The sequence below is a fragment of the Cyprinus carpio genome, chromosome A22, assembly GCF_018340385.1.
Source record: "Cyprinus carpio isolate SPL01 chromosome A22, ASM1834038v1, whole genome shotgun sequence".
In the NCBI taxonomy this organism is placed as follows: domain Eukaryota; kingdom Metazoa; phylum Chordata; class Actinopteri; order Cypriniformes; family Cyprinidae; genus Cyprinus; species Cyprinus carpio.
The window spans coordinates 4,530,733-4,552,406 of record NC_056593.1 but is presented as its reverse complement, the minus strand read 5'-3'; the positions used below and the strand labels follow the sequence as shown (position 1 = coordinate 4,552,406).

General features: G+C 34.0%; 2 protein-coding genes across 2 annotated transcripts in view; one reads left to right on the top strand and one right to left on the bottom strand.

The window, feature by feature from the left end:
- The first annotated feature begins 1,219 nt into the window (after positions 1-1,219).
- LOC109046399 lies at positions 1,220-8,281 on the top strand. Its single transcript, XM_042712336.1, has 7 exons — positions 1,220-1,545; positions 3,822-4,151; positions 4,228-4,551; positions 5,265-5,396; positions 6,017-6,325; positions 7,198-7,485; positions 8,038-8,281. The coding sequence occupies exons 1-7, from the start codon at positions 1,509-1,511 to the stop codon at positions 8,121-8,123; spliced, it is 1,506 nt and encodes a 501-aa protein (XP_042568270.1). The 5' UTR covers positions 1,220-1,508; the 3' UTR covers positions 8,124-8,281.
- Positions 8,282-10,136: 1,855 nt separating this feature from the next.
- LOC122134982 (natural killer cell receptor 2B4-like) overlaps positions 10,137-21,674 on the bottom strand; it is a 33,511-nt gene continuing 21,973 nt past the window's right edge. The window contains exons 1-4 of the mRNA XM_042712353.1: positions 12,915-13,032; positions 11,697-12,011; positions 11,311-11,445; positions 10,137-10,601 (exon numbers count right to left, since the gene is read on the bottom strand). Of these exons, the coding sequence (XP_042568287.1) occupies positions 10,381-10,601; positions 11,311-11,445; positions 11,697-12,011; positions 12,915-13,032 (789 nt within the window). The 3' untranslated portion in view covers positions 10,137-10,380. Of the gene's footprint in view, positions 10,602-11,310; positions 11,446-11,696; positions 12,012-12,914 lie in introns of the transcript that reaches the window.

Here is a 21,674-nt window from a genome sequence, read left to right as displayed (position 1 = left end):
GAACAGAAGTAAAATATAAACCATGATCTGTGGATCAGATGGCTTTTATCTTACTGAGCAGACCAGTTACAGTTACTGACTGGATCATGGACAAATGTAATTTTTTATACTGAGAAAATTAAATGCTACTGTAAAAAATGACCTTAAATTAGCTTAATGCATGTTGAATATTATAACATTGATTTCAATTTGTGTAATTAATGATCAGCGTTATAAAACAGAAGTTCTTCATATAAATGACTTAACAGGCCCACAAATGAATAATAGCTCATTTCAATTTGTTAACAAAGAATGTTATTTAATCTTAAAATGACTTAAATACCATAGATTTAATAAACCTACAATTCATACAAACCACCACTCAAGTTTTTGAACAGTAAGATTTTTAATGTTTTTTAAAGAAGTCTCTTCTGCTCACCAAGCCTCCATTTATTTGATACAAAGTACAGCAAGAGCAGTAATATTGTGAAATACTTTTACTATTTAAAATCAGTGCTTTCGATTTGAATAGATATTTTAAAATGTAATTTATTCCTGTGATCAACATTTTCAGCATCATTACTCTAATATGCTCATTTTCTGTTCAAGAAACATATTTGTTGTTATTATTATTATTATCAATATTTAAAACAGTCGAGTACATCAGGATTCTTTGATGAATAGAAAGAAATAAAAATTAATCAATTTAATTTTAATGTTTTAATTTTAATTCATCAATTATTCATCAGATAAAAAGCTTCTGTAACATTTAGCAAGGATGCTTTAAATTGATCAAAAGTGACGATAAAGACATTTATAATGTTACAAAAGACTTCTATTTCAGATAAATGCTGTTCTTCTGAACTTTCTATTCATGAAAGAAACCTAAAAAAAAATGTAAACTGTTTTCAACATTATAATTATAAGAAGAAATGTTTTTTTTTTTTTTTGAGCCGCAAATCAGAATATTAGAATGATATCTGAAGCATCATGTGACACTGAAGACTGGAATAATGATGCTGAAAATTCAGTTTTGGAATCACAGGATTAAATTAAACCTAATTTTAATTTAATCCTTTGGAATCAAAACCTTTTGACTGGCAGTGTATTAAAACACAATTTCTAAATTGTCTAAATATCAAAATTAGTACAATATATTTGTTGAAAAAGTCAAATAAGCAAACCCTTTTGACCAAGTTCAATAAGGGGCGGGGCTATTACATGTATGCGGGCACGCCCACTCGGATGCTCTGTCTACGGCAAGCGAGTGCTCTGCTCGCTCGTCACTATCTTTCATGGATAAATGCACTGCTCAAATTTCACTCACATACTTGATAAAAGCCAGGATTCTCAGTTGTCTCTCCGTTAGTTTAGTGTGTGTTTGTGAGTCATTCGCAGTTGTGTGCGGCTCATGAATGACGAACACTGTGGAGATTAGAGGAACCGAATTATGTCTTGCCTAAATCTTCATTGATTATCTATATTAGCAACATTCGGAATCTACACAGCTCTACAAAAACAAACAGAGAATGTTACTACAGTATCTTTTCTTAATGCTTTTGGACGGTAAGTGGATTTCTCTCTTTGAAGTTACTTTTGGTTTCGTTTAAGTCATCATTGCAAGCACCGTTACGCATTCAGATCACTGTCGTCGCCGTCGACATCTGCGCAAAAGGTCTTACATATGTTCACGCGCACATCCTGTGTTCTGCAGCAAGGCGCAGCAGAGAATGTTTAATGTACCAAGGTAAACAGAGAACCAAATTCAGTATAGCCTACCTACACTTTATTGGCGCATACTATACACAGTCGAGCAGATGATTCTGAAATTTGTATGCAATTGTGTTAAAATAAATAAATAAATAAATAAAAACTCAAGAAAATGTGGAATTTGTCTGTATTAACACATTGGGTTTAATGATGCATACTGCAGACAATATTAGCAGTGGAGAGGTGTTCAGGGTGGCACCAACTGACTATTTTTTATTTTATTTTTTATTTTTTTTTGTCCAGAATGTCAATTGTTGCTGATTGACATTTTACTTCACATTTTGTTGAAATAATCTTGACATGCAGCTGTGATAATGTACAGCCTATGTTGAATATTACACTGCAAGATACAGAAGATTAAGTATTTAACCTTAAATTGAAAGCAGAGAGAGCACCACTTTCATTAAAGTACATCATATTTACCCCAAATTGTTTAATTTACATAATGCCTTCAGCATAGATGAGTATATATAGATTATTTTCAATTATATATTTGACTTCTTTGGAGTTCTTCCAAAATCTATGCATCAACTCACAATTCAGAATTTTTACTCATAATTGAAAATTTATCTCACAATTCTGACTTTTTTCTTAGAATCGCAAGATATTAACTTGCAACTGCAAGATATAAACTCGCAATTGTGAGTTATTAAGTCAGAATTGCACAATATAAACTTGCAATTGTGAAAAATAAAGAATTTTAAGACAAACTCACAATTCTGACTTCTTATTGAGAGTTTATCTCGCAATTCCGACTTCTCACAGAAAATATAAACTCAAAATAGAGTGCTATTGTGAATTGCAGGATATAGGCCTGAAGTCACAATCTTGACCTTTTTCACAATTGTGAGTGTATTCTGACTAAAAATTCACAATCGTGAGTTTATATCATGCAATTCTGAGAAAAAAAGTCAGAATTGTGAGTTTATATCATGCAATTCTGAGAAAAAAGTCAGAATTGCGAGTTTATATCATACAATTCTGAGAAAAAAAATCAGAATTGTGAGTTTATATCATACAATTCTGAGAAAAAAGTCAGAATTGTGAGTTTATATCATGCATTTCTGAGAAAAAAGTCAGAATTGTGAGTTTATATCTCACAATTCTGAGAGAAAAAAAAGTAAGAATTGCGAGTTTGTATCATTCAATTCTGAGAAAAAAGTCAGAATTGTGAGTTTATATCATGCAATTCTGAGAAAAAAGTCAGAATTGTGGGTTTATATCATGCAATTCTGAGAAAAAAGTCAGAATTGTGAGTTTATATCATGCAATTCTGAGAAAAAAGTCAGAATTGTGAGTTTATATCATGCAATTCTGAGAAAAAAGTCAGAATTGTGAGTTTATATCATGCAATTCTGAGAAAAAAAAGTCAGAATTGTGAGTTTATATCATGCAATTCTGAGAAAAAAAAGTCAGAATTGTGAGTTTATATCATGCAATTCTGAGAAAAAAGTCAGGATTGTGAGTTTATATCATGCAATTCTGAGAAAAAAAGTCAGAATTGTGAGTTTATATCATGCAATTCTGAGAAAGAAAGTCAGAATTGTGAGTCTATATCATTAAACTGTGAGAAAAGAAGTTAGAATTGTGAGATTTAGACTGACAGTTGTGAGAAAAAAAGTCAGAATTGTTTGATTATTTTTTATTAATTGCCCAAAACAAGCTTCCATAGGCTCAGGTTTCCTAAACAACATCACTCTTTAAGTTAACAGTCTTTTTCTTCATTAATAGACAGTTGATCTGAAATTTGGGCAGAGATTTCCAAATTTAGCCTAACAAACACTAGTATGTTTACATCTGTGCTGATAATAAACACAGTTCGGTCAATGTCGAAGGTTACATTGATGTTTAGCCAATGGAAAGTAACTCTTTTGGACCAAAATATCTGCCACACTGAAGAACTTATGGTTACAGTAATTATTACTTTTATATTTTAATTTTCACATTTTTTGTATTCATAATCTGAACAGTAATGCAGTGTCTGTCTCAGACAGTGTTTTCATTTGAAATGGAGGTTACTAGTATGTTACCAGATCAATCTATATCTATAATTGTTCATTTATGTTCTGTAGGTGCGTTTGGTGCAGAAACAGATGAGACCGTGTCAGTAATGGAGGGAGATTCTGTTACTCTGCACACAAATCTTACTGAAGTACTGAACGATGATACTATACTATGGCTGTTTGGACGTAAAGACTCCATCATATCTCAAATAACAAGGAAGCAGGATCTAACTTCATTTTTTGTCACCGATGATGCGAGATTCAGAGGCAGATTGCAGGTGGATCAAAAGACTGGAACTCTCACCATCAGAAAGACCAGAATCAAACACTCAGGACAATATAAACTCACCGTCTCTAGAAAACAGACTACGACGAAGATATTTAATGTCACTGTCATTGGTTCGTCACTTGCTGTAAAACTGTACTGTAAAAAGAGTGTTAAAATATTCCAGCTCTGATTTGATTTGTTTTCCAGATGTGGTTGGTGAGACAGATGGAGTGAAGTCAGTGTCAGTGATGGAGGGAGATCCTGTCACTCTACAGTGTGATGTTTCTGAAGTACAGAGAGATGATCTGATTGTGTGGAGGTTTGGAGATAAAGGCCTCCTCCTGGCTAAAATTGATGTGGAATCTAACGAGACCTTATTAAATGATGCTGATGAGAGATTCAGAGACCGACTCAAGCTCAGTGAATCTAGATCCCTAACTATCAAGAAAACCAGAACCACAGACTCTGGACTTTATGAAGTACAGATCAGAGGCAGCGAGAGCTCGCAGCGATTCCTTCTTTCTGTCAGTGGTGAGTCTTTATAAAGCAAGTATTGACAGACTTGTCAGCATTTAGATACTTGGACCAATTAGGAATATTTCGTTTTATATGGTTACAGATACAAATAATGGACAGGACTGGGTGATACGATGATATGATGTTTTTCAAATGAGATTTTAATATATAGTTTAAATTGCACAAAACTTTTCAGTCGATTTCAGTGTTGTTATTGTTAAATAAGCCTAGAATGATTAAAAAGTGTTTTGGTAGTTGAAATAAAATAAATTATATACATTTAATGAAAAAAAAAAAAAAACTTGGTGTAGAAACAGTATTCACTCAGAAATTGTTAGTAAATTTCACAAGCACTTACAAAAAATGGCATCACATTGAATTAAACATAAAATTTGGAAAAACGTAAAAAGTACTCAAGTAATATTGCTTTATTTACAACTTTGTAGCTGAAATAAATAAGTTTATGTCTAAGTCTTAAAATGACTTAATCCGAAATAAAAATAATTATAAGCTATTTAAAAAAAAAAGACAAAAGCATAAAACAAAATCCAAAATTAAAATTTCAAATATAAAAATAAAATGTTTCACTGTAGTGACCAAAGGACTTAATTTGTATATTTATTCATGATCTTTTCAGTATTTTCATAAAATCACAATCACTGTATGAAAATCAGAATACGAAAGAGCTTTATTGCCAAGTACGTTTACACACACAAATCTGTCTTCAGCTGTTCCAGATTCAGGTCTGTCTCCAGGTTTTATAGCAGGGATTGTTTTAGCTGTTCTGCTTGTGGCTGCAGTTGTAGCTGCTGTTGTGATTTACTATCGCCGCAAGATCTCTGAACTACAAAAACAAGTGGGTGAGTATTACAGCTGATACAGCAAGATGAACAGTTAAACAAGGAGTATATGACTTCTGCACATAAATGTTTTCATGTGGCTCTAAACTTGTTCGTAAATTTTCATTTTTTAAAATCAATATTCCTGCAAGAAAATGTTCATATGACAAATTCCCACACTTTTCATAAGAACATAATGTGAATTATATAAAAATATCCTGGCTCTTCCAAGCTTTATAGTTTTTAATGTAACTCCAAATACTGAAAGAAGATAGTCATATACACCTATGTAGCATCTGCATAAGATCACTGATGATCATTTAGGCTTGTCTCAGAGATCCTTATAGCCTTTTGACATTTACATAATAAATTACAGACCTGGCCCCACAGTCTATCTTTACTTGGCTGCTAAATTTCCATGGGTCTTAACAAGAAGAGAATAATCTTTCTTTGAACTGATTGACAAGATCAGTTAAGTGGATGGACAGATCATTCGATTTTAAAAGTGACTTAAGACTTGATACGTACATGTTTAAGGACAACAGTTAAACAGTATAAATCCACCTTATGTCACAAAGTGACAATTATGTATAATCTCTTTGTAAAGTTTAGCTTGATTTCATAAACACATTTCACTGCAGAACCAATTAAGGAAGTGTCAGTGGCAGATGGAGAGTCTGTCACTCTGAAGACTGAAACTGTCCTAAAGAACGATGATATGGTACAGTGGTGGTATCATGATGACAACGATCTCATTGCTGTAATCAGTGGAGAGACCAAAGGGACATTTGATGGTTTTGATGAAAGATTCAGAAGCAAACTGATGCTGGATTATAAGACTGGAAATCTCACCATCAATAACACCATGAGTATTCACTCTGGACTCTATATACTACAAATAAGCAGCGAAAACAGAAAAATCAACAGGAGATTCATTGTTACTGTCAAAAGTAAGTAGATCTATGATACTGGACTGTGTGATTAGATTAGATAATCTCAATTTAAGACAAAGTGCAATGGAATTAAATAACTTATATTATCTAAAAACTTCATCCTACATTCTAATTTGTATAAATTATTATTTTTTAACTCCTCCTAGGTTTTTTGTCAGACCTTCACAAAACTTTGCACACATCAGCTCTAGACCATGCTTGCAAAATGTTTAAGAGATAAACGTTTAGCCACAGATTAAGGATTTTTAAAAACTTTTATTTTTCTATCAGTTTCCATTCATTTTATATGGAAATAAATGTATTTATCTAGTTCATTTGTATAACTATGGTGTTCGTGTACATATAATTCTATGAAATGATTATAGGTCATTTAATGTTCATTTAAATTTAATATACCCCAATAAAACACACTTTTTCAATTTGCCTGACAATATTACATACAGTATATTGTTATCCATTTAAAATGGATATAAAATTGTATTTGTCATTTTCAAGATAACATATATTACAAAATTTCTATAAAGACACTAATATACTGTTAAAAACAAACATTAGAAAGCAACTCATATTACAGAAATGACATGATTTCTATAGATTTAAATATTAAATATAAGTCCACACATATACAGTACCACATTTATTATGATCACGTTCCTTACAACAGTAAACCTTTTTATACAAGTATTTATATTTATATTTTTATATACTGTATCATCTTTGACAGGATGAGATTGTCAAAGATAAGACTAACAAAACAAAATGTCATCTACGAATATGCCAAACTGAGTTAGAATTTCATGTAAATGGAAACTAAACTAATTTGCATTTTTCTCTCCTGTATTTCTGTTTCTGTGTGTTTTGACATGTAGTGATGAAAGTGTCAGTGGTGAAGGGAGGTTCTGTCACTCTAGAGACCAGAACTAAAATACAGAGAGCGGATGAGATACTGTGGACGTTTGGAGCTGAAAACTGTCTTGTTGTTAGAGCTGATCCAAGAATAACTATTGGTGAGAGATTTACAGGCAGACTGAAGCTGGACGAGAAGACTGGATCTCTGAGCATCAGAAACATCAAAACCGCAGACTCTGGACATTTTAAACTACAGATCATCAACAGTGAAAAGACCACATTCAGGAGATTCAATGTGTCTGTCACTGGTGAGTAGAACAATATTTATTTCAACAGCTAAATATTTATTTACACAATACACTCTTAAAAATAAAGGTTCTCTATGGGCATTTAACAGTTAACATCCATGGAACCTTTCCATTGGACAAAATGCTCTTTATAAGGTAAAACTGTTCCATGTTACACTAGAGCAGCCTAACAAAATTAATCCCAACAGGAACAGTTTGTGTTCAGTTTGTCAATCAATAAAAGACAAAACACTATAATTAAATAGTCCGTAGGTCTTAAAATGCTTTTTGTGAGGAACAGACTAAAATCTTCCCTTCTGAAAATATTCCCCTCCATCTACTGCATCTTCTCAAGCCAACACTAAAATGAAAAAGTCTCAATAATTTTTGTAAATAATAGACCAAGATATCATACTGTAAAAATATTTTCCGGCGCTCACAGAGACTTGGTTTTTGTCTTTCTTGGATTTTCAGTATAATTAGCTATATTATAATTGCGTAGCTAGATGTACATGCAAAATTGTTTCTTTCTCTCTTTTCAGTTTCTGTGATTGTCTCTGTATTTTCTTTCAGAATCCACAGGAAAACAAGTGAATGAATCAGCAGCTGTAGAGATGCCGCTGTTGAACCGTGAGAATGTGGATGGAGTGAATGAGTGATAAGTCATGCCCACCAATATTAATCACTGTGACATCATCAGCATTTGAGCTCAACAACATTTTTCTGATTTTAGGAAAAGGAAAAATGAACCAGTGTGTTTTTGAACCGTTAAACTCAGCAACATTTAAAACTTCTTTAGATGACAGGGAAATGTCAACTAAACAACTGGATACACATCCCACTTAGTTTCTAAAAGGGGACATAACGCAAACCGTTTCAGCCAATCTCATGTTAATCTTGAGTACCTATATAGTAGTATTGCATCCTTTATATCGCTTTCAAAGTCTTTATTTTTATCAGATAAAAAAAAAAAAGATACAGCTTTAAGCTTCTCTCCACTACTCACAATTACATTCGATTCGATTAACACTTTTTGATTCTGCATTCTTTAAGTGCATTCACAGGATTATTTAAGCGCTTCCCCAATATTCTTTAAAGGGGTCATATGATGCGATTTCAATTTTTCCTTTCTCTTTGGAGTGTTACAAGCTCTTGGTGCATGAAGACGATCTGTAAAGTTGCAAAGACTAAAGTCCCAGATCCAAAGAGATATTCTTTATCAAAGGTAAGACTCTGCCACGGTCCCCTAAAATGTCTTGTTTAAACACGCTCCCACATGTCTACGTCACTATGTGGAAATATTTGCGTAATGCCACCCAAATGTTCGCACAAAGAAAGAAGTTGTGGTTTCAGTAACTGCAGTTAGTGTTGAAGCAGCATGTCAGGGAGATGCTGTGTGTTTCTAGACGACAGCAAAAGCACTTTATTTGACCTTCCGAAAGTAGATGCATTTAGGAATCTTTAAGATTACGTACAACAGAACAGCAACGCATTTTATGGATGACCGTTTTGTGAACCTTTGCTACGACAATCTGGTGCTTCTGAATCAATTACTGTAAGTATGTTTTGTTATTAGTTTAAGTATTTGCTATTGACTGTTCAAATGCGGAGTTTTGCGTGTGTGTGTGAGAGAGAGAGAGAGAGAGAGAGAGAGAGAGAGAGAGAGAGAGAGAGAGAGAGAGAGAGAGAGAGAGAGAGAGTCACACAGTGGAGTCAGCTGTCTTAACCGTCCGTGGCTTGTGTACTGCAAACACATACGAGCTTCATCACTGTGTCTGTCACGTGACTCTGTTCCTCTTTCAGGCTTGAACTGATGGTAAAACTAAGGAAATTACTAACTGTCTTTGCATTTATTTTGAAAGATGAAGCTCGCGATTATGGAAAGGGCTTTACATTTCCGACAAGTGCTTGTAGTGTTCAGCCAATCACAATACAATGGGTCACCAGAGCAGACTGCGCTTGTCAGAGGGAGGGACTTTGTAGAAAATGACTCATTTGAGAGAGTTGGGGCATAGAGGACCTACAATAATGTACAGTATTTGAAAAATAATGTGTTTTTTGTACATTAAAGCATGTCAACATATTCTGTTACACCAAATACACAAAATAATGATCTTTAAAAAAACATCATATGACCCCTTTAAATGCTTAGTCAGGGGGCAAATAACACAACAGCCTTTATGGTTACAGAACCATAGAATAGAGAAAAAACTAACTAGTAAAAAAAAAATTTTTGTCCATTGTTAGATGCTAGTTTAATGATGCTTTGTCATGACATGGCATGTGTAGAAATTTATGTGAGCCAAGATTTTAAAAAGAGCCTTAAAAGTATTATGTACAGGCTAACATTTTGTCACACCGGGGCTAAGCCATCATTTCAGAAGTGACAGAAATGTCAAATACAATAATTTTTATGTAGGCCTATGTATGCATAATTATATCTATATTTTTTTACTATGAATTTTTTCTTATCTCTTTGAATTTCCTATAAGAAATCAAATACACTGCTGGACAATAATCAATTATTTGTAATCTCAAATTTTTTTTTTAATGGCAATTTTATGATTGTTTTATATACTACAAACAATTATTTAAATTTTCTGCACTGAATTGTAGAAAATATACTTTATAGTTTCTGTACTGTAATAAATGATATGTCAGTTAACACTGCATCATTCATAAATGTATTTATTTATGGTGTTATTGTCTTGAACTGTTGAACTGTTGCATTTTATGACATTATAAACGTACAGTAGAACAGATAAAACGAAAACAAGCTCCACGCTTTATTTAAAAAAAAAATCACCAAAAAATGTACAGCAACTGACTCTGTGATATTCATTTCAAGGATACCAAGAGTCTATAATGGCTGTGCAAGGAACAGGAAAGGTTCAGAGAGTCAGTGGATGTTTTGCTTTATATCTGAACATATACGGAACTCATCCTTCTGCTCAATTCATACTGTTGGTCTGATTTTACATGAGTCTGATGGTAATGTTTCGTCTCTTCTGTTCTGATCAGTTCACTTCTTGTTGATCTGATGTCATAAACCAGCACAGCAACTGTAGCCACGCCCACCAAAGCAGAGAGAACCAATCGGATCACAGCTTCAGTGAAACTACAACAGTGGATGTTGTCTGAAAAAAGAAAAACGCTGAATCAGGATTGTGCATTTAAGTCTCTTTTAAACAGACTTACTGGTTCCAGTTTCGTGGGTTATTATTAGGAGTTCAAGCATCTACTGGGAAGGCAAGGTGTGCATATTTGATTGTTCGCATGCACACTTTCCTGGCTTAGTCAAATAACAACTATGACTGTAGAATATAGGCAATTCTAAACTGTTTTTTATTCACTCCTAAAAATGTGTGATTATGAGATTTATTCTCCATGATCATTGACTAATGTTTTTAGAGCAGCACTGGGCACCCCCCCCGAAACCCCCCAATGGCTCCCAGACACCAGATTCACTTCTGTATCACTCTGTTCTCTATTCCTGTAAACTCTTGAAAAAAAAGCAAGCAAATGCGCCGCCGATATCCGTAAACCATAAATCCCCAGGAATGCATGAGCTGTTCATACATATACCTTGAATGCAATGTAATTTCACTTTGGATAAAGCATCTGCTAAATGCATAAAGGCAAGTTTTTATTGGTATCTGCAGTCCCTTATAGGCCAATCACTAGCAGAAATATATATAATATGTACTGCACCAATGCAATAAATATGTGTTGGGTTTTGTCTTCAACTAGGCCAATACACTAACAGTGGATTTCAGTGAAAAACTAAAATCACACTGATTTACTTGAACACATCTGAAATAAATGGTAATATCATCAGTAGTGTACCTGAACTCGGCTGATGGAGGTCAGTAGAGTTGTTATTCTCGGTTTGATTGACAGTTGATTTGTTCACCACAGAGCTGGATGTCACAGGATTTGAGGCTGATGAACTTTCTGATGATGTAGAATTTTGTGGAGTCTCTGGTAATGACAGATGATACTGTTACATTAGTCTCATCACACACACTTCCGATCTTTATTTACAAAAAAAAAAAAATAATAATAATAATAATATTTCAATGCAGTTAAAGCAGCCAATATCATAAAATGAGGATGTATGGAATATTGAATATAATAGAAAAGAAACATTTAAAAATTGTACAATGCCATATATATATACAGTATAATTCAAATGAAGGTTAGTGCAAATTAAACCATAATGTTCTACTCACCATAGACTGTAAGATTAAAACTCTTGTATATGGTCTCTTCGCTGACAATTATGAGTTTATAGAGTCCAGAGTCCGTGGTTCTGGTGTTTGTGATGGTCAGAGATCCGATCAGATCCAGTTTCAGTCTGTCTTTGAATCTTCCATCGGCACTATCATAGATTGAGGTGGTTTGCGTAAGCCGGTTAAATTCAGCTATTCTTGTACTCCCAAACATCCACTGTATCAACAAATATTTCTGTACTTCAGTAACATCAGCGTTTAGAGTGACAGAATCTCCCTTCATCACTGATATTCTCCTCACTGCATCCATCACATCTAGAAAGCAAACAGAAAAATATCGTCACAGATTAAAAGCCCGTTCACACCAAGAACGATAACTACAAAGATAACCATAACAATAACTACGTCACTACAATATAAGATGATAAAATAAAGGCTGATCAGTATAATTAAAACAGAACTTTTATTCATATATTTTTTATAAAATATAGACAAATTGAGGCCCTGAGGCACACATAGCCCACTAAATCAATCCATGGAGAACATCATATAGAACAACAGCCCATAAGGGCACCAGGGATTTGGCCCCAATCTAGACTACATCCCTATATACAATAAATATCATTTATACAAGGTCTGTGACCTCGTACAGTGGTTCTGAAATTATTTGTTTCTCATTAATGGACACAAGCAATTCTTCTTTTTGAGTGTCATGTGATATTTCTTAAGCACTTGTTTTTGCATGCTAACAAAAGTGAAACATAAAGCACCCACTTTGAGGATCTGCTGATTTAATCTTATTCAGCTGAATAAGTTAGTTTCGAAATAAACTGACATCAATATCAACATGTTTTCAGAGGCATTTAACTAATTTAAGATGGTATATAACTATTGTATATTTCCTTCAGGAAAATTACTCACCAGACTCCAAAACTAATAAATATAAGTACCCTACCCTATAATTACGAAAAATAACCACGGGTTTACTATGAATAATAATAATAATAATAAAATCATGGTGATTATAGCTATTAACCAATTAACCATGGTTTTGTTACAAAAACCATAGTTTAACTAGGTTTTTTTTTTTTAAATGGGTATTATTAAATGGTATTATTAAATGGGTTTATTATAATACAAACATGGTTAATTTTCGTATGCAGTAAACAACGAGCTTACAAAAATAGAATATGACATAAAAATTAATTAATAACTTACCAACCAGAGGACACAAGCATAAACAGAACAAAACAAAAGCGTTAACCATATTCCCTGACCGTTTGTCAACCACTAACTCTGTAAATATCTGATAATGACCCGAGTTTTGTCTCTCCATGTCGTCATTGCGGGGGGGGGGGGGGGGGGGGGGCTGGGTCGCTAGTAGGCGTTCCCGCTGTAATAATAATTTTTGGAACATTCTGTATGTAATACCCCAATAACAATAAAATTATGAAAAATCAATAAATAATACAAAAAAAACAATATAATAAATTAAGCTACATTTTTGTAAAAACATAAAAAAATAATAAAAGAATAAATAAATTTAAAAAATTAAACCAAAATTTTTGAAACAATTAAAAAAATTAATAGCTACAAATTTTTGCGATTTAAAAAAAAAAATAGAAATCTTAAAAATCAACTAGATTTAGTTAAGGCATTTGCGATTCATAAAAAAACAAAGCAACTAGATTGTCAAAACTCGTTGATATCGGAAATTATTTTACAGGGTAAATCATACCAATAATTAAAATATCAGAAAAGTCAAAACTCGTTGATATCGGAAATTATTTTACAGGGTAAATCATTGCAATTATTTAACTATTTGAAAAATTATTTAAGATGTCTTTTATAATGGTCAGTTACCATGAGTTAAAATTGCAGAATAGATATCTGGAATTGGAAATTTGACTAGGGGGCTGTTTACATAACACCATGTTCAACTAAAATTATGTGTTTTGTCCTTTCCATTTACATGACAAACATTTTGGAGTCCTGAAAATGCAAACTTCTGAAAATGGGTCTCAAAGTGCAAGCTTTTCAAAATGATACCAACCCCAGCCATGAACATGAAGTTCTGCCTAAAATTAATTCATGTTAGTTAACTGTATGATTCTGCTATTTGTGAAATGAACATTATTGGACACATTCACTTCTGACAACAGAACACTCTGTTGCAATGTAGACACATGCATTTTCTGAAAAGCTGCTTTGGAAACAATGTGAACTGTGAAAAGCGCTATTCAAATCAATTTGAATTTAATTTAATATGTATTGCATGTTCAGACTATCCACCTCATTCGCACCATGATGCTTTGCGCAAATTAGATGTAAACAATCAGTGAAAGGCTTGCTCTATGAACGCAATAAATGTTTATTTATTTATTTATTTATTTTTAACTGGGTACAATGTGATGTAATTATTCTATTCAACTTCAACCACTGAACACTGACATTTAAAAGTACAAGGTACTTTCAACAGACCATGAATAACCCCATACACTGTAAAAACTAAAGGTGCCTCAGATATCTTTTTTTAGTACTCTATGAACTTAAAAAATTATTTTAAGTGCCTCAAAGCTCTTTTTCTTATAATAGGGATCCTGGATGTGTAACTATTCATGTTCTATTCGGAAGGGCTCATCCCTATGCCCTAATCCCTTCAAAGGGTTTAAGGCTCCGTATCAAGTGAGAGTTTCGAAGGGATGAAGGGTGTAGGGGTCAAGTGCGTCATCTTAAGTGTAGTTTGAGCATCATCCATATGTAGATGTAGATGTTTTTAGTAAAACAGTGAAGCCATTAAATGGGGATGTGAATGAAGTGAAAGAGCAGCAGGGGACAACTTCAGTTTGATAAGACACACCCCCAGTGTCAATCACTGTGACATCATCAACAGCTGAGCTTTACAACATATTTCTACTTTTAAGAAATTGACCCATGTGCAGTTGAGCTGTTAAACGGTTTTGGTTTTAGATGAACAGGGAAATGTTTATGAGACTCTTTTATGATTCACTCTTTCCTCAACGGTTTTATTCAAGTTGCTATCCACAGCTAGCATGACCCCCAAGAAAATTTGAATATATCAAAAGAAAGAACAAAGGCACTGTTTTCAAACAATAACAACAAAACATTTTATTGCTTTTTTCCCTTTTCTTTTTTAATCAACCCCTGAAATGTTGGCAAAGTCCAAACAACTAAACAACTTTTCAAAACCAAATCTGAGACATCTAAGACTTCAAAAGGCTTTTGTTAAAAGCTTCATTCAGAACGGATTCAGAATGATGATAAAAACATCAACACCTCCAAAGCCTGCACAGTTATAACTCCTTGGGGGTGACCATATTTTTAGTTAAAATTTAGTTATATGTATTATTATGGGTTTCAATTCACATTCTTCATCTTATTTTTCTCTTTTATTATTGTTAATCTATTTTTGTGTTCGTTATCATGTTCTGTATTTCCATCTTTGTCCCATACCAATAAAGTTTTGTTGAGGAAAAGGGAAAAATTTGGTCCATGTAAACAACAGATGGCGCTAATGCACTATTATAGATTGCGATCGTGTGTGTGTGTGTGTGTGTGTGTGTGTAGTTGCTGCCTGCCGCCATAGGAACTTCATACAGTCTTTCAGATGTTGGAAAAATAAACTTGGAGCTTCCTTATTCGTAGCATATAAATCATCATGTAAATACATTAATTGCTTAAAAAAAAAAACTCTTTGTTTTTGTCTTTAGTGGGTATGTATTGTTAACAAACGTCGCTGTCAGTCGGGTGGGTGTGGTTCAGTTTACAATCCATCGAAATCAGATTTCTACAGCAATATGACGAGCACTTTACAAATATTTCTGTTTTTATTTCTAATGTGCGGTAAGTGTGATTTATGTTTATTTTTTAACACTTTCGGTTTCACTTTGAGCACTCAACATTGATGTTCTCTTATTCCTTAAAATCCAGATACAATTTGGCCTGTCCTCCACTTTTGTAATGCCTCATTTGTCTCCTTGACTTGTTTCAAGATTCTTATGTGCTTTTTAAAACGTAAAGTAACGTTTCGTTTGCCAAGAACACGTTTATTTAAACTAGCAGTTTAAAATCTGCGTCCTGACGAAAAACCAGTTAAAATAAATCTGTGATATCGGACATCTATTGCTTGATAGGACTATTACCACCTTAACACTGAGCTTGGGTGGTAAATTATTGACTGAAGACTTAAAAGACGTTTTAAGTCTATTTAAGGCTAATATGATCTATCTATGAGTTACATTTCAAGAATATTTATGCATTTGATCATTTCACGCATTCCCCGGGAATCGAACCCACGCCCTCGTCTTTGTTGGCGCCAGTTTTTTTTTTTTTTATCTATTTTTTATTTATTTTATTTTCACGGATTAGATCATAATAGTTCACAATGCTAAAATGCGCAGAGTTTTCTTAAAGTCCGAAATCCTTAAAATTTTTCATCAATACAGTTTTTTTCAGAAACCGTTCGACTAATAATTGGTGGGTAGGCCCTTGGTTGAAATCCAAAATCAGTGGCGAAATCAAGAAAAAACTATCAATTCCAAAAAAATCTTACATTTTCACATTTGAATATTTCCTATTTGTTTAAATGTGTCTGCTAAATGAACGTAAAATGTAGCTCGTCATTAGATTCTAGATCAACTTACATGATTTCTTTTCTCATTATTTTGTCAATGCTGTTCTGAATAAGACAAACTATTCCCCGTTACTATACATCTGTTTCTGTTTGTTCCTCAGACGTGTATGTTGCTGATGAAGTAAAGTCAGTATTGGTGATGGAGGGAGATTCTCTCACTCTAAACCCTGATCTTAATCAAACACAGGGATTTAAAATGATACAGTGGTGGTTTGGAGATATCAGTCCAGTCATTGCTGAAATCTATGCAAATGAGACCTCATATCCCAATGATGAGATATTCAGAGACAGACTGGAACTGAACCAGACTGGATCTCTTTCCATCAAGAACACGAGAACCACAGACTCCGGACTTTATAAACTAGAGGTCCAGCACAACAGTGGAGCCTCATATATGACATTCAGTGTTACTGTCTATGGTGAGGAGTCGGACATTTATTATTTGAGTAATTTAGATATTTTCAGGTTTGTTTTATGAATTAAACTGAGATTTAAAGTGCAACAAGCAAATATTTTATTATTTTATATGCAACTTATTTCCACAATCTCACAGTCATGCTGTTGTTGGGATAGGGCCACAGGTGATCACTAGAATATAAATATCCAAGTAGATGCAATTGGCAACTTACTCCAGGGTGTAAATAACTTAATTGTTTGTAATTAATTATTAGCTGATAACTGTCTTTCATTTCATTACATTAATTGTTTAAGCTTCATCACTGTTTTTTATCATTGACAAAATTGGCATATAGGCCTACTAGTGTGTTACCGGTTTATTCACTCACAGTCACACTAATAACTGTCTTTCATTTCATTACAGCTTCAGGTCTCTCTCCAGGTGCTAAAGCAGGAATTGTAGTTGTTGTTCTGCTGGTGTTTGCAGCTGCTGCTATTGATATGATGTGCTATCACTGCTTTTTCTCTGATCTAAAGAAGTGTGAGTAGCTGATACAGCAGGAGAAAATTTTGTTTAAGTGTATAATGATGAAATACTGTGGGCTAAGTCACTTTATATATCACCATTCTATGTATGATCCTCAGTGTTACTGACATGTTCACCTGCAAACTCATGTATAATACTTATTTCTCTGTTTCTATGTGCTGCTGTGACACATGAAGTAAAGAGACTTTTAGTTATGGAAGGAGAAACTGTCATTCTAAAGCCTGATATCAAAGTCAAGAGAGATGATGAGATCCTGTGGAAGTTTGGACCTCAAGGGATTTGTATCGCTGAAATCAGAGAAGGGGCCAGAGAGATATTTGACTTTGGTGATGGGGAATTCAAAGGCAGACTGACGCTGGATCAGACTGGATCTCTGACCATCACAAACACTAGAACCACAGACTCTGGAGCTTATGAACTACAGATGAAACGCAGCAGCGGGGTTTCAGACGAGATATTCTGTGTTAATGTCTGCGGTTATGGTCAGTTCTAGTCTTCATCCATAGTCTTTCTTCTACAGTTAATTCAGGTCAAACTTCTTAACTAGAGACTCTTTGTAGATACTGTAATTCCAGTCTTTGGAAATGTAAGATTAAAGATTCAAAATCTCCCTTTAAAATACATTGTCACATAAATGTGTTTTTGCATGAGTCAGGTCAAAGGAGAGACACTTTAAGCAGTGTAAAGAATCTCTCCATCTGTTTTCAGCTTTACATATTTTCTATCTACAGTATGTAGCTTAAATTTTAACACCTTTCTCTTTCTCTGTGCTGCTGTCACAGTTGAAGAGGAGACTAAATTTGTGATGAAGGGAAGGTATATCACTCTCAGCCGTTTTAATAAAGAAATACAGAAAAATGAGCTTATCGTGTGGATGTTTGGAGATCAAGAGACTCTCATTGCTCAAATGACGGGAGGATCCAGAAAGACCTTTGATGGTCCTGATGGGAGATTCAGAGGCAGACTGAAGCTGGACAAAAGGACTGGAGATTTGACCATCAGGCGCATGAAATGTGAACATACTGGACATTATAAACTACAGATCAGCTGCAGTAGCACAGGAACCTATTACAAGAATACTCTTACATACACACAAAACAAATTTTATACCTGCAAAAATAAAGAATCTTTAAGAAAAAATTGATAACACAGCAAGTTTGAGCCTTGCAGAAATTGTGATGCTTTTAGAGTAAGTTTCTATCTGTGAATTTAAAGAATGTTTATGCAATTCATGAATGAATTAATTAATCTTTTTAAAAGGATAGTTCACCTAAAAATTTATATTGTCATCATTTACTCACCCTCATTTCAAAGCCTAAGAATTTCCAAAAAAAAAGATAATAATCTTTAAGTATTTTCATTTTGTTTTCCAATACAAATATCTAAATATTCCTAAATCAAGATACGTTTCCTTGAGATAAAAAATTAACATATAAAGTGTTTTCTGAAAAATTTAACAAAAGAGTTTATGCTTAACAAGAACAAATATCTGTCAATTTTTAATCACACTATTTTCTATAAATAAAGGACATATATTGATCAGTTTCTTATACAAAGACTTCTTATGTCAATATGCTTAACTAAATTTATCTTGATTTAAGAATTTTTAGACATTTGCCTTGGAATTTATTTAATTTTTTGTAAATAATGGAGAGCTATTGGAAGTTGTATTTTCAAACGCTGAAGCATTGTTAATACAAGACGTTTACATTTAGACACCATACTGATGTATTGAATTCCATTTAATTAATTCCTTAAATTTTCTTTACTTGGTTCTAAAAAGTATTCAGTTTAACTTCATAAACTCTGCTTTCAGGTTTCATTAAAAATATCTTAATTTGTGATTCGAAGATGAACCAATTAATTAAAATAATAATTTATGGTATTGTTCTTTATGCAACAATTGAAAACGTACAATACTAGACTTGAGGTGTTGATTTAGGCCTGTGAAGATCTGAACAGTTGAAGTAGACATCATTGTGCTTAAAAGGTTTAATAATCACTTAAATTGGCTTAAAACATGTGCGGAGTATAAACTTTAATGACGACAGCACTGCAGCAAACACTTCTCCTGGTTGTCAAAAGTCTACCAGTATATCGTGTCTATTGTCACTTCCAGTGTGTCAGTTTTATATCTGAGTAACTGAGTATTTGTCCTCCAGGTATGTTTGGTCCCAAGACTGTGTCAGTGATGGAGGGAGAATATTTAGGTTTGTACTCTGAGACTTACATACAAAGAGGTGAGCAGGTACAGTGGAGCTTTGAAGGTAAAACTCTTGCAACTGGGATGAATGGAGACTTTAAAAAGACTTCATACGGTGATGATGCGAGATTCAGAGACAGATTGGAGCTGCACCATCCAACAGGAGATCTCATCTTTAGAAATGCTAGAACTAGTGACACTGGAGTCTATCAACTACAGATCAGCAGCATCAAGAAAAGAAACATACACAGGGAATACACTCTTACAGTCCAAGGTAAGTAAATCAAGCCTTTCAATATAATAATACATACTTGACCTTCAGATCTTCTTTCTTTTTAATTTGCCGTTGTCTGTTTTTCTGGCTGATTCCACAGGAAACAGAGTGAATGAATCAGAGACTGCGGAGATACCTTTGTTGAGTAAAGAGGATGTGGATGGAGTGAATGAGCAGCAGATGATGAGTTCAGTTTGATGAGATAAGACACGCCCACCAGGGTGAATCACTCTGACATCATCAACATTTGAGCTCATCTCAGAAATGAGTTCCGTTGTTCTGTCATCATTTACTCACCCTCACGTCGCTCCAAACCTGCATGACTTTTTGTTTGTTGTATAACTTGTCTTCTTTTGAGTTATGCAGAATAAAGTCACACTGGTTTGGAACAATGTGAGAGTGGTTAAGTGAGAACAGAACTTTTAATTCATCATGCTGTATAAAACAGACAGGAGCGTTAAGTTTTTGAAAACTTTGATTTGACCATCAGTGCCAGATTTCAGTGTTACTCAACTTGAATCTATGTGACTCTTATTGTAGAAATTAACCAACTACGTAAGATTCTTTCAGTATTTTATCTTTTCATTTTATTTCAACTGTAAACTTAATTTTTCTGCTATATTAAATAATTAGGAATGATTAAAAGTTTCCCTGTTAAAGTCCCGGCTAGGTGAGAGGGCCTTTCTGTGTGGAGTTTGCGTGTTCAGTCTAATCATATGAAGGGAAGGTCAGTCAGAGACACTAAATTGCGCAAAGGTGTAAATGTGAATGTGCTTGTGAGTGTGTGTGTGTGTGTGTGTGTGTGTGTGTGTGTGTGTGTATCCTTTAGCCTTGTGATGAACTGGCTATCCATCCAAGAAGTTTCTCCCACATGTGGACTAAGACGCTGGGAAGAGGACAAGCAGTTTAGAAAATGAATGGATAGATGTTTTGAAGTGAATCTGTTTATATCCATACTGAAGTACTTGACTGATAAACTTGCCTTATTGCACTTATACCAAAAAGCCCGTTTTTAGGATACCACATTGTGTTGTGCCTCGGGTTATTCATTTCTGTTTGCAGTATTCTCATTTGTTAGTCATTTTCAAATAAATGTTCACATACAGATACAGGTCTGCAAGTGTCTGCATGACCTTTCTACTACGTAGTAATTACTGTCCTCTAGTGGACAAACACTGATTCCTTTATTGACTGATGACATTGTTGTTGTTTTTCAATGTTCACTCACTAGTTGGCGCTCCAGCAGAGTCTTTGGGAGAGACTCTACATGATTAAAAAGACTGAATCCGAAGTTTAACAAAGATGCTCACACGTAGATTGAAAGATAACATGTAGATGGGTCATAAACCTACTGTAGTAGGCTAGTCTACAGTAGACAAGGTAACATTCACAAGAGGTGGAAAGAGTACGAAAATATTCTACTCAAGTAAAATTACCATTACTTTAATGACATTTTTACTTAAGTACAAGTTAAGGTACCAGTCTAAAAATCTAATCAATTAAGAGTAGCCAGTTTAAAATGTACTCTAAGTAAATTACTTAGCTACATTTTAACAGTGGGAGGGAGGCAAAAATGGGACAGACTAAGGGTGTCAAACTCCACAGCCCTACACAGTGTAGATCTAACCCTAACTAAACACATCTGATCCAGCTAATCTAATCATTTCGGTTTATTTGAAAACTACATGGTAGTGATGTTACGTTCTGTGCCGTGGCTTCGGAGCGTGTGTCGAGAATCCCGGCAGCTTTCGGTGAAGCGCGTATCGAGGCTTGTATCGCTTTAGAGAAATGATGTCATTGATGACGTCCGTTCAGGAAGGGGTTCGAATCTTCACAGTCCTCTGTCCTGTTAAACTCAGCCACTTTCCAGTTTTAGACTAATAATATTGCCCCTCCTGCATATT